Source organism: Cuculus canorus, chromosome 3 (assembly GCF_017976375.1).
Source record: "Cuculus canorus isolate bCucCan1 chromosome 3, bCucCan1.pri, whole genome shotgun sequence".
In the NCBI taxonomy this organism is placed as follows: domain Eukaryota; kingdom Metazoa; phylum Chordata; class Aves; order Cuculiformes; family Cuculidae; genus Cuculus; species Cuculus canorus.
In genome coordinates this window covers 17,713,603-17,732,571 of record NC_071403.1, presented here as the reverse complement: position 1 = coordinate 17,732,571, position 18,969 = coordinate 17,713,603, and the positions used below count along the sequence as shown (strand labels likewise).

General features: G+C 36.3%; 1 protein-coding gene across 4 annotated transcripts in view; it reads right to left on the bottom strand.

Moving 5' to 3' along the window:
* Positions 1-347: 347 nt before the first annotated feature.
* Positions 348-18,969, bottom strand: part of MEI4 (meiotic double-stranded break formation protein 4) — an 81,747-nt gene continuing 63,125 nt past the window's right edge. For all 4 annotated transcript variants that reach the window (XM_054064152.1, XM_054064151.1, XM_054064150.1 and 1 more), the window contains one exon: positions 348-3,543. In XM_054064152.1, coding sequence (XP_053920127.1) covers positions 3,292-3,543 — 252 coding nt within the window. In that variant the 3' untranslated portion in view covers positions 348-3,291. The remainder of the gene's footprint in view (positions 3,544-18,969) is intronic.

Sequence of the window (18,969 nt, the reverse complement as noted above, 5' to 3'; positions counted from 1 at the left end):
ATTATCACAGAATTAAAATAAGGTACAATTTAATTTCCCCTATTACCAACATATACAAGCAATAACTAACTAAAAAGAAAAAAAATTAGTAAATCAACAGATCATAAAAAGATTCCAAATTAAGTTTAAAAAAATATCTTGAGACAGTTCAATTCAAAATCCCACTCACCGCTGTCATTAGTAGGCATGTAAAATTCTCCAGTGAATAGAACAGTCAATGGAGCAGCACTAGAATAAAAATTTATTTTCCTTGTCTCATAATTTTTCCACTCTCATAAAAAGACACGCTAACATAAAACTCTTTTTAAAACAGATGGAGGCAGGTACAAAGCACAGTCACCTGGAAAGCTAAGAATGTGGCAGAGTAAAAAATTGCCAAAATCATAAACTTTTATTAGGCTACTAATTAATAAGCACTGCTAATTCAACCATATAAATATATAATTCAACCATATGTGTAAGTGTGTATATACATAAAAGCCTGAACAATTTGCATGCACAGAACATTAGAGTTTTGCTGAATTCTAAAGTACACGTATTTACCAAAAGGAAGACAAAGGAAATATCCTTGAACTGTTATTTCTAAAACAGTAAGGGTAACTCAGGTAACTCCAGGGAGCGATAATGAATCTGACCAAGTTCTTTTTTTAGTGCTTCCTATTCTTCAGGTCTATGACACATTATGTTCTGCACATGGGACTTCGAGATTGTTCTTTTGAGACATCTAATGGTCTCTACTCGGCAAAGACCATAGTTGCTTTCTTTGGCTTTGTGATTCCTCTGTGGAGGCCAGATATGTAAAAGCTAGATGTCAACTTACCTATTTAGTAAATCCTTTAAGATTTAGTTAACCTCCAAGCTGAAGGAAAGTTTCTTTCAACCAGGTCGCAAACCCTCATCCAGAACAGGCACCTCCAGGGAATGGCTCAGTCACCCCATTTTATTTTAAAACTAAAGACAGTGATGTTTACTCAAGTCACATCTAACAGTTACTGGATAAGGGCAGATATTGTCTGAAGCGAATGGACTTAACCCTAGGATTTCCTACTTCTAGCAACAGAGAAGATACCATGAGTAGGATTTAGTTCTCACATTATGACACCTAAGTGGATGGTCATGTCAGTGAGCTACATTTCTAAGCTCATACTCTCATCATGGTTTGCTTCAATTGCCTATGCAGACACATTTAGTGACAGTGTCACTAAAGATGCTTCACAGTATCAGAAGCACCTATATGAAGAAAGAAAATGTGACACAAGACCTACAGAGGTGCAGTCTTTTGGGGTAGCAGCTGGAAACTCAGGCCAAAACATTAAGGTACTTTTTGAGTGTTTCACAGTTTAGACATCCCAACCACATGGAGACATCTAAATGCACGTCTACTTTTCTGCATCTTCATTTTGAGGTGAGTCACACTTTGGTGATGAATCTCTTCAAGAAACAGGAGACCACAATCTGTCTAATAACTCTTCTGGTTGGAGAGGTTTTTGCTCCCTCAAAAGCTGAGATATGCTTGTTAATGTGGTTCAACACAGACAAGGAGAGCCCAAGTGACAAGCTAATGCACTTTTGCAGAAAGACTAGGGTGTGTCTAAATTCCTGCAGCAGCATTACAAAGGGAACTCTCACACTACTCCAACACTTTCAAAGCCACGTGCAACAATTCCTTTGAAATTCTTGTCAGAGCCTAAGTGCCACATAGTTATTCCACCTCTGGACACCCACCCTCTCTACATATGTTGTGAAAAAGATTTCAACAAGGCTGCATGAATTTCCTAAAATATCTGTTGCTTTTCTAGTGGACTAGAGAGCTTGCTGGTGAGAAAACACTACAGTCTGCAAAGGAGAAAATATGTCTATCTTTGTGCTCAAGCTGCTTTACTAATAAGAAAATTATTTTTTTGCCAATAGCTCAGCAAAGATGCAGTGGGCGATCTAGTGTTGAAACTTTTCTTTAGAACAGGAGTCTTGAAATAATACACATTTTGTTACTACAGAGATTTCAGGATCCTTTTGTGTTCTGTGTAATTTCTTTGCAAAATACTTTTGAATGAAGCTTTTTAAAAGAAATTATAATGAAAATTATTCTGTCAATTAGGTACCTGCTCCTTTTGTTTATTGTTTGCTTTACTTTTTGTAGTCATGCTTTCAGCGCTGCAGAGGGAGGTAGAAGAACTGACCCTCTACTTTTTTGAAACAAACAAAGCAAGCACTAACAAAAAGGGTACAGTAGCTCCTGAGTGCCTTCCAAACTCACATACTTACTTAACTTTATTTTCTTTAATTTGGCTAAACTTATCTGGTTTTCTAATGTGAACATTCAGGAATACTTGTTTTGCAAATCAAATATTTCTGTTGAAAGAAAGGAGGCATAACAAAACAAAAACGTTTATTTATTAGAAACAAAATGCTGTTCATCATTATACTTACCCTCTATATTTATCAGACTCCAGACCAGTTAAACTCATATTTTAAAGGCCCTTTATGGTTAAGATGATTTCTGTTAAAATATGTTACTTTAGTTATTACTATCACACAGAAATAAAAATTTAAAAATCACAGAATACATAAACACACAAAGGGGATTTTATCAATATTCGTTAATTTTAAACAGAAAGGTTTAAAGTAATCATTGGAAGAGTTAAATTTATTCAGATTAAATCTTTGAAATCATTAGTCAACTTGGAGTGAATTAGGCCTACTGTGCCTACATTTGTGCAAACACAAAGTCAAGTAGTCTACAACAGATGTAAGAAAGCTGTAAAACCGAGCACCAGATTCTATTTTGCCCAGGTAACGGCTTTTTTGACTAAATCAGAAACATGTCTATTATATAAAAATTTCTTGAGATAAGTTAACAAGTTTAAAAAATAAACATTTTTATTTCTGCCAAGCAGCCATTGTCTCCAGAGCACACAGAAACTATACTACTCTTAAAAGTTTCCTAACTTGTAGGTTCTATGTATATGTTATGTATTGACTTTAAAATTCATAGCACTTATTTTAAAGATCACCTGAAACTACTTTTTTTGTTGCCATTTTCACTGTGTATGCAAACACCAACACATTGTTTTCCACCATGAGAAACAGCATTTATTCAAAACAGCACTTGGATGATTACATTTTTCCTATATTTAGCACTGGAAATAAATGTCATTATCCTTGAAGCTGCTGTATAGCATAGTAGTTTAAAGTAAATGTTTTCCAATAACTGCAATTTTCCTGTCTGACTCCAAAATTTTCTAATGCCATCCCACAACAAATAAACTGTTAAAAAGTAGGCTGCTTGTTTTAATCAATTTGTATTTGAGCTGAGTTCAAAACAACACTCACTCTCCATAAATATAAAGAAAACAAAGGGAATTCATCTGAGAGATGAAGAATAATTAGATCAAGGTTCTTCAGAAATTTGTTTTTCTCTTCTCCATCATAGCCAGAGCTTGAAACGTTACTTTCTTCTGTCTCATTTTGAAGAAGTTGTTCCAGAATCATGCACAAAGGAAAAATATTCTCAAACTTGGTAATGTCATACATGGCCTGGATCTGGAAATAAAGAAAAATCAATACATAAGCTAAGTGCGAAAATGTTTCTGCAGCCCACGAACTCAGATGACAATTTAAAGAATAGCGCTAAACTTCACAGTACTATTTATATAATCAGAATGGCTATACACTCAGTATGATTAATTCTGAGAAATATTTTCCTTTTTGTGATAACAGCCCGACAACTAACTCTCTGTCATACTAGCAAGTAAAAAGTCAAAATAACCTCTTGTTCATGAGTCAAAGAGGGTTTTCTTTACTTGATTACCCACACGCTGTGACATACAGTAATGATCTACACATAAATAACAAAAGCATAGTTTGGTTTAGGCATATAATTAAAATTTGTGGATTTCTGTTTTCGGAGAAATAATGTAACAAATATTTTTTTTTTACTCTCAAATATAGACAATCACCTATTCAAGCAATACCTCTAGAAAGCAAATGAAGAAAGCAAATGAAATGTCCAAAATCTCAGTCTCACACCTACACACTGATTGACTATGAACTAATACTCATGAGATAAATGTATTTATTTTATTCGACTAAATTATAGAACTCTAAGTTGGGAAAATAACTAGTATTGAGATTTTCTAACTTTCTAGGCAACAGATGATTCTAGAGGCCTACAAAGTCTGCTCTTAAGACTTTCAGTGTAAGAGTCATCTGACCAAACACAGGCATCAACAAGTAAATAGTCAACCTTGGTTCCTGTTTCATTCAGCAGAAGGAAGCAAGGGCTGGGACTAAGTTGCTCGAATGTAGATATTTATCCCCATTTTGAGACGTCCAAGGCTAGCCAGCATCGTGCATGAGTAGAGCTTTACATGAGTCAGCAGTTACAAGCCAGGAGGAGTACCTTAGGGCATCCAATGTGGTATTAAGATGTATCAGCTTCGGCAACTGATTAGTTCCCAGGGTCATTTAGGATGAAACTCATTCCATTCTAAACTAGATCCTCAGATGTACCATGTCTTGAAACTCTTTACATTGATAAGTATGATTTTGCCCCCCAATAATTACTATGCAGAAACAACTGAAGTTCCTGTAATCTGGATATGAGAAGTACAATACAACAAGCAACCCCCCCTTTGTTTGATCCTTAAGTGTGGGCCTTGTAAATTCACTGAGATCTCCCTTTCCCATGAGGAATCAATAGGAAGTGTTTTAGAGAAGCAAATTACATCACTTCACTTAATGCCAAAACCTCAGGCTCTTCCAAGCAGTTAAGCAATTGTGTTACTTTCAGTGGGTCTTGAAAAGTGCAACTAATTGCAACTTAGTAAACTATTTAATTGATTTTGGATAATAGAAACCACAAGCTAACTAATTTTCTAATTTCTGCAAATACTACTGTACTAAAGGAAAATTGTTTTAGCCACACAGAACTGACTTTGAACAGAAAGGGTAAGTCTGACAGCAAGGAGGATGTATATTTTTGAGGCAATGGCTTTTCAGGGAACAAATGCACTTTGAAATACTGTTTTATGAAACCAGGAAAGAAAAATCAGTCTAGAACACTTTCTGGCTCAGGGCTTATTAATCTTTCCAATCCATTTAATAATCTGAATAAAACGTGCCTCCATTTCTTTGTTAGATGTCTTTTGTACTGCTAATTGATGTAATTGCTACCAATGCAAATTTATGTCACAGAATTTGTAGAGGAATAACTTCACTGTTACCTAATGGTGCCAGTCAGATAACAAACCTATTCATCTTGCTCACCAACACAAATGCACAAGTGAGTAGCGGCGTATGTACGTGTCCACACACGGCGCTAGCCCATCCAGAAAGTTCAGGAGGTGTCTGTAAAGCAAACCTTATATAAGGTCCAACACAAAAAAAGAGACTGTGCCTGTAACTCTTATTACTTAACAAATTAAAAAAAATCAGTTGTGATCACCTTCAAAATAGTTTCCTTCCCAGCTGACACAGCTGCATACAATGCTGCCAACACTCAATGCGATTCCTCAGAACATTTTCTGAAAGGCTGTTGCTGATCTCCGTCGGTTTTGCTTTCATATCTTTTACTCCACAAAAAATGGGTTCCTAGAGCACCGACTTGGTCTTTGGAAAAAGGGAGCCAGGTCTGTCAAGCAGGGTGGCTGCTCAAGCACAGTGATGTTGGTATTAGCTAAAAACTACTTCACAGACAAAGCGTTGTGGGCTGATGTGTTGTCTGGTTGTTAACTCACTGTTCACTTTTGCATACCAACATTTTCTGACCGAGGGGAAGAAAATGTCTACATTTGAACATACATCCACTCATACCCAGTGAAGTGATCAAGCTGAGCCTTGTCTTACTGTGACAGGTTACAACATGTTGTATAATCATCTCTTTGTCTCTCCCCTCCCACTCCTGGTTCCCAAGCTATTGGGTTAGTCTCTTTTGTGTCAGATCTCATATATAGGTTAAAACTGCAGAATATGTTAACATCAACTTTAAGTAACTTTAACACTAACTCTGTTTTTCAGAAAGAATTTTGAGATAATTGCTATTTTTATAGATCAGACAGGTATGCAATACGGGATTTGGACACTGTTTTGTGAGATCAGTCCTTGCTGACTTTTCCTTACCAAGTATTTGGAGATGCATTCTGCATGTACTGCAGTTTTGAAATTATTTTATTATGATTTTTCAATCCAAACAAACTTTTCAAAGATTAAAAAAAAAGATTAATTTTTTAAATTAATTAAATTAATTTTAAATTAATTAAGAAGACTGAGCTTTACATAAGATGGAAACAAGAGGTACAATGATCCCCCGGCTAGCTTTGACAATCTGCTAATCAGAATTGGTATGCTTACTACAGCAAGTTCAGAATGCAGGAAACATCAAAGTTTTGCCCTGAAATTAATTCTCCAATCTTCCCCTATATTACTGGGTGACCACCTGGAATAGCACATATATTTACTACATAACCCGAAAGCAGGGAAGAAGTTCTCTAACCTGTCTTCTTTACAATGCTATTATAAAACAGTACTAATACGTTAAAGGAAACTGCTCAAAAAGGTAGGCAGCAATGACAGTCAGAATGTCTAAAAAGCCATCTGTGTTCCAGTTCCCCAGGTCTTTCTTATAATTCCTCTTTGCAAAGCAACAGATCAGATGGCCCTGGATGCTCTTTTATTGGGCAGATTTGGAGTTGGGGTCTTAGCAAAATTTTCAACAAAATTAGGGATCTGAAAGCACTGAATTAATTGAAGTAACCTTCACAGAATGATGGATGTAATTTCTGAAGGTTGTTCAACCAGATCCAGAACAAATCCCAAGGGATATTCTAAGAGCAATCTTTGCACTTAGAATATTTTTGTTATGTTTTGGTGGTTTACGCACATTTATTTATCATCTATTCAAATGCTCTCAACAACAGTAATATAAAACAAAATCAGGAGAATAAATATTAGCTTTGAAGAAATTCTCTACAATTTTTAAGTCATTTACCAGCCAGAGCTCATATTTCAGTCTGTTGTCTGGAATTTTCACACGCAGAAGACTGATGCTACCTTCTGAGTATAGGCAACTAAATTTTATTCCTTTTATGACTCAAAGGACCTACAGAATAGAAACAACACTTTACCAGTGCAAACAGAAATCAGATATAAAGAAAGAGATTATATTCATGGCAACTAGTGTTTGCTTCCATGCAAAATCAGATACTTATGTAGGCTACAGACAAAGCATGAGCAACACCTGTTTGCCTTCTGGAATAAGCCAGAAACACCTCTCACTCAGAAAACCTTTCTTCGTTTAGAATGAAATGTTGAAATGCTGAAATTTCTGACAAAATGAAAACGATTAATGGCAAAAAGCTTTCCTCCTTTTCTATCCCTATAATTTAGTTAACACCTGTTTAGGCTTTTTTAGTCCTATGAAGATACCAAGTTTAAATGTCTATTACAACAAATCACTACACACAATATAATGCTATATAAATTGCTGACATACTGATACAAATGTAAATTGAAAATACAAGTATTTATACAACTCTGCTTAGAAAATGATAAAATCAACACTTCTAGAAGACAGCTATTTTAGCAGAAAGTGTTCCCGCCAAACCTCCTCAATCCATCATATTGTAACAGTTCTGCTTCTCATAAATTTTTTCTTGCAACTTTTGCCACTTCCACTTCTTGGCAAACTTTTACGATTCAGCAGGGACATAACTTTTATGCTAGCAAAGTGTCTTTTCTATGTTCCAAGAAATTCTATTTCAAACTTTGCTGAAATATCAAATGTTAAATGATGGTATTTCTCTTCTTTTACATGCATATTTTTCAGAAAAGCATAAAGGGCAGACCGAAATAAAGAACAGGAACTACTAAAGCCTGGCTAATATTGTCTTTCAAAGGAAGCAGAGCCAGTGGGAACTGCAGCAGGAGGATGGAGGACAGAACACAACCAAATCTGCCATCTAGCCATTTCTAGCACATCTCCTACGGCCCATCCCCTCCTCAGGGAAGCAAATGGACCCAGAGCTCCCCAAAACTCTTTAATGCAGGGAAGAACAGGCAAAGAACCTATATCTACCTTGAAATAGTCGATCTCCAACCACTGTGCTGTCTCAACAAATAGTCCCAGTACCCCTTGCTCCCTTGCAGAAGGCTTCTGGTACACACAGGTACAGTTGTAGCCTGAATTCTTGGCAAGAAATGAAGATTCATGAGCTAGGAAGCCACAGAGTGAGTGTAAGCTGATATCTCATGTAACACAAAACTTGGGACTTACCCAAACTACTTCAAACTGTTTGAAGTAGAGCATGCCTGTCAGAAAATGTCTAAGTCTCATTTACACATTTCTAGAGATACACAATCCCGGGTATGATGTTTTATGGTCAATTACCCCAACTCTATTTTATTTATTTACTTATTAATTTTATTTTCTGCCTTCGTTTTCTGAAGTAGGAGGGGTTGCTCCATCTAGAACTCGGACTAAACAAGGCAGTGCCAAACTAAATGCATCCATTGACGTCCATAGAAATGAAAAAAACATTTCTGTGTTCGCTATGGCTGCATATAGCAGGGATGCTTCTCTTAAACAGTTTACAGTATTTTAACAGTGCAGCTGTCTAAACAAATATATCATTATAAAAACAAGTCCCTAAGCAGAGAGTTATTAACAGAATCACTTTTTAAGAAAAAAGCTTCTAAATCATTGCAATAAAAAGTAAGAAAGAAGTGACTAGGTGGAAACAATATCAACAAGTGATCAGCATTTAGTAAATTTTCTGTTTGCCTAAGGTAACGCTGACAAAACTAGTTGTCAGTAAAATCAACACTGTTTCATGCTACCCATACAGTCTCAGTCAGAGGTTAATGGAAATATATTTGAAGAATGACTGAATTGTTTCCTCAAGTGGCCATACCTTCTTATTTTATGAACAAAGAAGTGAATTCTGTTCTTGACCCTTCATTTTCCCTCTGAGAAATCCCTATTCAGGGTACTTGCTGCTGTGGTCAAGTCATAAACACAAGACAATCATTTTTTTGGAGTACAGTATGTAGGTTTGGATAATAGACATTTTATTTCAACACAACACAGAAAGGCTTTTAATGATGTTCCACAAGCATGTAAATAATCTCTATGTGGATCATTTAAATGTACAAAACCAATAACATCCATGCTATAAGAAAGCACACAGTAGAATAAAAGAGGTTATCTCTAATTGCTGTTTAGTGTTTAAGTAATACGCTGATAGGCATCTCTAAAATATTTAAGGCAGTCATGCATGAAAGACTCTATTAGAAATCTTTTTGTACTGATTTTAATACTATTGTATTTGGTTAAAAGGTAATTACCTTACAAATTGCCATGACTCAGGATTCACCTTCTAGCTGTTTAGCATTTTTCTTTAATTGCTTTTTGTTTTGTGATTTGAAATGCATATTTCCCCAACATCCCTCCCAGTAATCATAATCCTCATTAACCATGTCAATATTCACCTGTCAAGAAAGTTCAAACTGATTTACAGCCTCTTTCGGTACCTAAAGTAAAACTGGAATCACCTACAATTCCCTATTTAAATTTATAATCCCACCCCCCAAACTGTCAAAGTATTTTGATCTTTTATTCAACAGGATCTGAAATTCTAGTTGTGTCAACTTCATTCAAGCTAACTATCTCTTTGTTCTCAAGTATCTCCCTAAGATTCACCAATTCTGGTTATAAATCAAGATCCAATCCAAGATCCTGCAGAAAGGGTTAAGGAATTACTAACACTTGTGAAAGTTAAATTCCAGAGGGGAAACCATCAGCTAAGGTCTTGGAACAAATAAATCTACAGCATGTTCAGTGACTACAGTCCTGAGCACCATATTGTCAACCACACTTTAAACGTCCCAGCCAGCCTCACACCAGAGAGGTTTGAGAAGCAAGAGTAAAAATCTTGCGAAAATGATGTCTGCCCTGACACGATAATTTGGCATACCGTGGGAAATACTTTCGATAACAAAAAACACTTTAAATTCTATCACCCAAGGGGAAGACACTTATCGCTGAGACATCTATGCCTTGTGCCTCTTCCATGTACCATTTAGCAGGGTCACCTGTCACTAGCCTTTAGTATGACACACTGAATTACAAGAAATTCCAAAGCCATCTTAAGCATCTCACCTAGTAATATGATTTCCACAACATATTGTAAGAATATGTTTCTCATAATTCATTTATTTTTGAAAAGAAGCTTTTGAACACTCTTTTCACCTCATAAGACTTTTTGTTTGTTTGTTTGTTTTTCAAAGCCTGATAAACTTGCCTCACATTCAGCTTGACTTACTAAATTCATCTCTTCCAATGCTAGAGATGGAAAGTATCAAGTGAAAGTAGCAAGTGGCAGATGGCTATCCTGAAAACAAAGCAGTAGCTTATCACACAATTTGCATCTAAACTGCTTGCCATAGGGTATTGTAAAAGCTGAACGCTTACATGGGATGAAAGGAAATTAAACACCCGTGTGATAGCCAAATCCACTGACACACTTGTAAAAACAGTCACTCTCTACCTTAGATAGCCCAGATTGAGAGATACTGGGGGAATGTTTCTGGAAACATCTCCAAACTCTTCCATGAACACCTTGTATAACCACTGTCAGAAGCAGAATATTCCATCTCCGGCCACAGAGCATGGCCATTCTTGTGTTCTGTCTCCCAGTATACTTTGCTGCCCTACCTACTACCTACATTAAGTTACTTTAGAGAAGAAAATCCCTTTCCTTTTCCTAGGCAAAGTAAAGCTTGTTTTCAGCTCCAGAAGCGTGCAACAAAATTTCTGCAGTTTCAGTGACTTCAGCGCTTCCTCCACAGCCAGAGACGGAATCCACTGCTTCAGGTTTCACAGAGAAAAAAGTCCTAAACAGAAGCAAGTTTAGGGGGTTTCAGACTGACTGAAATTGTAATACATACTCAAAGCTTGCATTTATCCGCTGCAAAAGATAACAGAAAAGACATGAAAAACAAGACAGAACAAAACACCTAACAAGAGAGCAAAAGGAGTGATTCTAGGCACTGCCCTATGTGAGGAAAAGGACAAAGCTGGTTGAACAGAAGCCAAGAGCTTGTAAGAAAAAAAAAAGTGACATCTGCTTTCTAAATCACTTTCATACAACAAATCAAAGTGTCTGTATACTTTTCATAAATAAAAACAGATAATGCTAAAGAAGGCAGGTTTCCTTCTAATTATGCAGTTAATTTTCCTCTTCCATAGTTAAAGGCTGAATATTGTATAACTTTCCAAGGCAATGTTCAACTAAACCAACCTTTGACTTTGATTTAGGAAGAACTGTTTTATTTCTCTACATATCTTTTCTCTTGTTTCCAAAAAAATCTTACATTTCATTGTACAGAAAAAAAAATCTTTATTAAATTACTTTTATTTCATAGAAGTGTAATGTTCTTACAAAACAGTTGCCTAAAATGACTATTTCCCTTAGATATAACTATGAAACAAGACAACAAAATATGGTGTTTCAATGATTCCAGCATCTGCCTAAAAGATCAGCTTTCCACCATGATTATGTTGCCAAATCCCACTACCTCAAGTTTGCAGAGAACAGCCTCAGTGTCTTCCAAATTTTAATTTGAAGACTCACAAGGTATGGTAGGATAACATAATTTCATGAAAACTAAAGAGGATAGACAAGCAGGTGTCCTTTCTTATTTAATGAATTTAAAACTATGATGAATATGTATGTAGAATAAATCTTGAATGGATTAATAGAATTTAACAATATGAAAATTACACCGCTTATTCAGTTTAAATACACGAGAAATCACAGAAGCAAAATATTTAATTGAAAATCATAAAAAATATAAAATATCATGAAATCACGAGTACATCACAGAGTATCTAGAAGTTTATATCTACGCTGTTAAGCTTAATTTTAGAAGTAATTACTCCTTTGACTAAAACATGACAAAACAGAAAAAGGAACAGATTGCTTCCTACAATCTTTTTAGGCTTTACAGAAACTAAATGGGTATGACTGTGAGCAAATATGTTTTTTCTTACAAATTTTACTTTTCCATTATACACTTCTGAAAACCCCAAAGCAGCAGTTTTCTAGACATCGTCACATTTTCTACTTGTTTGGGTATTTTTGCAAATGCTGCAGCAGCACAGTAATGTAAAAAGACAGATTTTTGAGAGTTTCAGAGCAGCAGTTTAGAATTTGTGAGTGTCACAGTGAAACCACTGTTGGAAAGCAGTCATATGCAGTTCAAGATTGGCCCTGGAAAATTCAGCATGTCACGAGTAACTCTAAAGACAGTTACATTTAGAAAGACCCTTTTGAAACCGAAAAGCTTCTGCAGCTTGTGTTGAAACTGCAGCATCCTGACAGAACACAAAAACAGTAAAAGGAATTTGAAAGGGATTGAACCATAAATTGACTATCAGAAGCTAACTAACTTTTCCTTCAATTTCTAAGGTAGAAAAGAATGTAAAAAATATACAGGAAGGATTATGAACAGAAAAATGCTTATAATTCTAAGTTATGATAGCATCTTCAACAAACCATGGAAGAATTACTGAGGAAAGACCTGTGGTCTGAGTATTTATTATTATTAGTTGATATTGTTGTTGCTATTGTTATTATTGTTATTATTTAAAATAAAATCAGGTTATACCAAGGCAATCCAAGTCCAAGGGCATCCCATAGCTAAATCTGGAATAGCTACACTCCCATTCAATGTAGTTTGGGGAAAGTTCTCTGCAATGTAAGTCAGTTTGTGCCAAACCTGTCATCTGGATTGTTCTGTAAATCTCAAATGTGTCAGTTGCCAATGGCACAACTGGCCTTAAGTAAAGGAAAAGACTGTTGAGAATGCAAAGTTAGGCCAAAACTTCGATGCACAGCACCACCATTTTCAGCAAGAACACAGTTATTTACAGCAGGCTTCATTCCTTGCACTAGTGGGATGCCACTGAGAAATGATGAATCTTGGAATGCTAGGTTTTGAAATGACCTAGAAGAAAGCTCAAGAAAATTTAGGTTTACATATGGCAAGAGAATCATGTGATTTTTCACTCTCTGTAATAATTTCTTATGACAAAACTTCAACACAGCTCAGTATGACTACTTAGAATTGACAAGTGGTGGTGAAGTACAGGTTCATTTATCCTTCACAGAATCTGTTTGAAGGACAATTTTCTGCAGCTGAATTGGATATCCAAGAGCTGAGTAGCCCACCAAAAGTGCAGATGGTTTTATCAAATGGCTGTGATAAGCTAAAGACCTAAGAACAATAAAGCTAAAAATTAACAGAACTGCAATCTACTGCACTGAGACCCCAAAATGAAACTATTGCACGCAAACTACAGAGATTCATAGAGGTTTAAAGCAATGAAGTCCAAAGCGCGAGCATCAATTCAGGAAATAATTAGAAACAACAGTTCAGTTGGAGCTCAAAGTATGCTCCAAGTCAAAAAAAGATCTGAATAAAGCCTCAGCATCTGCACCGAGAATCTTAAAAGACAGTGTTTTAGGCACATGACTGAGGTGTCTGGTGGACCTGTTACAGAATGCTAACATAAATGTATCTGTAGGGGCCCATATGGGACTCTGATAACAGTTAGTAAGCTAAAGTTCCCAGAAACAGATTGTCATTGATGTGAACGTGGTACGATAGCTGCATAAAAGAAATGTCATTGTATCAAAAACCACAGCCAGAAATTAACATACAGAATGGCAGCAATAGAATGGTGCATCAGTCTGTGACACCACTGGAAGTCAAGAACATACTTGCACTTGGTAGAACTGAATTTTGCAGAAAGGGAGTTCAAACCCACCTTCCAGCTAAAGTCGTGATGTTCTCTAACAGCCTGAATCAGTCAGAGGATTACGAGAATTACATCTGAAAATCTCTCCTGTCTTCCTTAATGGATACAACCTGCCCTGCTATTCTTTTTCCTGCTGTACCCCCATCTTCACTGTTTTGGCTATTCTCTATATTTTCCCTCCCCATCTCAGGAAAACACAAGGTAAGACAAAGTATCCTACTGGTACAACCATGTTCGGGGACAGGACTGGAAGGAACCACAGGAATCTGAAATACCCACAAGGTTGTATTTCATTAATAATCACAAACCCTTTTGCTCTTAATGTCTTTCAATTCTGAATTTGGACAAAATAAATTCTTATCTGATTTGAGCTTCCCACAAGAACATGGTCATGGGGAAAAAAAGGAAAATAAAATCAAAAAGAGTAGAAAGCAAGCAAATCTGCAAACTCTTTACATTCGCTTCAAAACTATGGAAGTTTTGAACGGTACTGGATTAGCAGAATAATTAGCACTATTTAAAACACTGCATGCTGCTTCTATAGAAAGTAGTTCAAAAATGCAATTAGAATATAGTATTTACCTAAGAAATTTCAGAGCTTAATACAGTTACAACAATGTTACAGAAAACGGTCCCTAATTCTCACCACCATTAAGACAGTACATGACCTTTTGTGTAAAACAACGAATAGCATCATACTAGCAGAATTAAGATAACTGACATTAAGCACGTTCTCAGAGATGACTCTGTTCTTTCTGCAGGTGCCAGAGTATTTGCCAATTACTAAATGAGCACACAGAAGGAAAATGCAATGCTAATGTCAGATTTACTGTGCAATTAGAACGCAATGTTAGATATAGCATGATATTTATTAAAAATTTGTCCTGAAAAGGTTAGAAATACTCCATTATTTCAGAGGATGACTAGCTTTCCAAAAGGACAAGCTAAGCTTCAGTTTGAGACAAATGTTTTTAAAATAAAATGGTTCAGTAATAAAGAAATAAAGCATTTCCCTAACTGCATAAAGTAACATTTAAAAATACCCGCTACTTCATTTTATGCACAAAGCTGTTTACAGTCATCTAATTCTATTCAATAATGACCAGTAGACAATACATTGAAGAATGTATCAATGCTTCTTTAAGTGCCCTTAGCGACACAATAGGACTGCTCCTTTCTCTTTGCTACTTTAAACAGACATAATGCTGTAAATTTAACACAATTTAGCATAACTGCTTAATTTATTCGGCAGGATTAAAACCACTTGAAAGATATTAAAAGATTATATTAATGAATAATACTAAATACACAGGGCATCTAGCTCTTCTAAATGATTTCACATGACTGCAAGAAATACATCAGCAAAAATATGACAGAGATCATTAGAGACTGACTCATTAAAAGAGGATTGAAGGAACAAAACGAAATCTTATCAAAATTAAGGTGCATAGATCATCTTTGTTATGCTGTAACTGACACCTAGCAGATTTCTAGCTATTAGAAGGTGTAGCCTACCTGGCATAGTAATCATAACATTACTGATGAGTGAAAGACATCAGCTGCAATATAAAGAAAACCTCCTACTTTAATGTTCAAGCTTAACTTTTTTAGAGGAAAGTCACTATCCTGAATTTGATCTGTTATGCATTCCATTGCTATCAGTCTTCTTGTAGAGAATATGCATGCTATAGTAGAGGGAAAACTTCTGGGATAATACAGCAATTTGCAGAGTGAACAAATAAGAAAGAGACTATGGCTATGTTTTAATGGCTTTAAGGTAGTTATGCAATCATTCCTTCAAATTTCCCCAATGACAGCAAATTAACCAATAAGGAACTCATGCTGTGACTGCTTCTGCTATCCAACTTAAGTAATTTAAATCAAATTTAGTTTCTACTATACTATATTGGCACACTGAAATTGATTTAGAAAAGTTTTTTAAGCCTTCCAGTCTGTGAACTCTTAAAAATTTCTCTTTTTTTTTTTCCGCAGGTCCATCTCTCTTCCTTAATATTGTGTATTTTCTGTTCCCTGCTGGATATAGAAGAGATGAGATCATGTAGAACTATCATTCATTTAATGTACTTTTCAGTTCTCAGTCCTATGGCCATTAAGAACTGAAAGACTTTGACTTCCTTAATCCTATATGGTTAATTAGACTTCTTCCACCTAGTGTTCCCACAGTGGGATCTCAGTCTAGTGCTTTGAGCAGTACAAGGTCAACCTTGGGCCATCACACCATCCTGCTTCAGAAACTGTCTGCCTCTGGGCTGGACAGGCACACACCCTCCTGGGTTGAAAACTGGTTTAACAGAGGTTAAACAAGGCCAAATACTGGGTCCTGGACTTGGGGCATAACAACCCTATGCAGTGCTACAGACTAGGAGAAGTCTGGCTAGAAAGCTGCCTGGAGGAGAAGGACCTGGGGGTGTTGGTTGACAGATGACTGAACATGAGCCAGCAGTGTGCCCAGGTGGCCAAGAAGGCCAATGGCATCTTGGCTTGTATCAGAAACAGTGTGACCAGCAGGTCCAGGGAGGTTATTCTCCCTCTGTACTCGGCACTGGTGAGACCGCACCTTGAGTACTGTGTTCAGTTCTGGGCCCCTCACCACAAGAAGGATGTTGAGGCTCTGGAGTGTCCAGAGAAGAGCAACAAAGCTGGTGAGGGGGCTGGAGAACAAGTCTTATGAGGAGCAGCTGGGAGAGCTGAGGTTGTTTAGCCTGGAGGAGAGGAGGCTGAGGGGAGACCTTATTGCTCTCTACAACTACCTGAAAGGAGGTTGTGGACAGGAGGGTTCTGGCCTCTTCTCCCAAGTGACAGGGGACAGGACAAGGGGGAACGGCCTCAAGCTCCGCCAGGGGAGAGTCAGGCTGGATATCAGGAAAACATTTTTAATGGCTAAGGGTCATTGGGCACTGGAACAGGCTGCCCAGGGAGGTGGATGAGTCACCTTCCCTGAAGGTGTTTAAGGGATGGGTGGATGAGGTGCTGAGGGGCATGGTTTAGGGAGTGTTAGGAATGCTTGGACTCGATGACCCAGTGGGTCCCTTCCACCCTAGTGATTCTACGATTCTATGATCACTACTCTGTATGTTGTTTTACTTTCCCATGAAACTTTCTTGATAGGTATAATCTCTTTCCAGAATAAAATATCCCTCATGATTTTTTCCAAACCCTTTTGTCCCCAGCTGATACAGGAATTTCATTTCACAGCTCTATTTGAACATTAAGTTCATACTATCTGACTTAAGATACAGCCTTACTGTCAAGTAAAAGTGCACAATAGCAAATAAGGAGAAATATATTCGACTTTTAGCAGGACTGTAATAACAGGCAGAATAGGATAGTAAATAGAACATTTTCCCTGAACTGATGCTCTTTCTCACTACATTTGTTCTAGATGAAAAAGATCACGTAGTTAGCACATAAAATATTTTTATGGAAGTAAACCACATCCATTTTTCCTGAAAGCAACCACCATTTGAAGGAGGAAGACTACTGTGACAAGGAAATGTTTATTCCACTCATATTTGGTCTTCCCATCCTTGCCACTAGGTTCCCCTTCTGAAAAAATGAAACACCTTTAGAAACATTGAGTGAGGCTTTTCAAGGAAAAAAATACATTTTTTTTTTTTAATTCTTTAGCATGTTTAGTACTCCTTGTATGAATTGTGGCATCTTTTCATAACATCTTTGGAGACCAAGATAGAATCACAGTACTTCCTGAATGTAGTCTTCTTACTCACCCTTTAGGATCCATTACATGTGGATCCTCAGAGAATCACAATGTACTGGCTGAGAATTACTGCCTTAGAGAGAAACACATCTGCAGTGATATCAATAGTTGAAAGATAAAAGGTGAAGCAAAGAAGAAAAAAAGATTACAGAGTACTACCTCATATGATGAAGATTTCAACACAGACAAAGTAGCTAGAAAGTTCTTGCTCAGGATCTGAAGATCAGGAAAGGCAATACACTATGTATTACTATCGAATAAAGGTGTCTCTTTCTGAGATGCAAGGATTTTTACCATCAAATTTTAGTGCCATCTAGTTCTTCCATAATGGTAAGGGCAGAAAAATATGTAGTTTATCTTCTATACATCATATACTGATTTATATCCTTATTTGTTTGCTCTTTAAATCACAATATTTCATTCTCTCAGAAGAGATAACTTTACAAATCTATGGATCTGTTGGGTTTATCCAAACCCTTTCTAGTCTGTTACATATTTTCTGAGAAGACGTTATCATATGACCAGTTTTGCTACAACTCATCACCCACACCTTCACCAGTTTATCTCATAATCCAAAAAATATTGTAGAACAGTAGCTCTACATGAAATAATATCTAAGGACCTATTTTTTCTACTTTATAAATTACATTCAAATAACTTACTCTTAAGGGTTAAACAAAATAATAATTCATTAAAGTTATGAATAAAATTTACACTAACCAGTCTTCAAAATTTAAATCTACAATGGCTAGGCATCACCCTGCTACACTAACCGAAGAAAGAATAATGACAAAATACTTGCAGTGGTTTTTAATTTGCTGCTCCTGCGTGTAGTATGATTTATCTTGAGATTTAAAACTGTGCTTAATTGCATATTAAGAGATGACAATATGTGCAACAAGATTTTATTAATACCACTGCCTGTCATATTTTATATTGAAAACAATCTACACTGACTGACTTATAAAATGAACTCATAACAAAGGCTTACTTCATGCAAAGTAGCACATTAATATTCTACACAGATTGCAACTGCCATTCTACTGGTTTTATAATATTCAAGTTTGTAAGCAGTTTTGAATAGCAGTCAATGACTTGTTCTTTTGTAATGCTCCCCTTGCATTTATATTAAGAGCCTTTGAGAAGACAGCCACTGACTGGTGGGAATAATTTTGACAGAACACAGGTACTTTTTCAGTTTTAATTTGACTTTGTGCAAGTCTGAAAATACTTCTTTGGTCTTTGTTTCTAAAAAAGGGTACTCATTCAAGTACAGAGGCTACTCTAGTAACTGCAGTATTCGCTACAGACTCAGTTCTGAATTGCTTTAGAAAGACACAGCACAATAGTATCACCGTTAGAGCATATTGACACAGATGATGAGAAGACTAATGCAAATTTAATAATATCT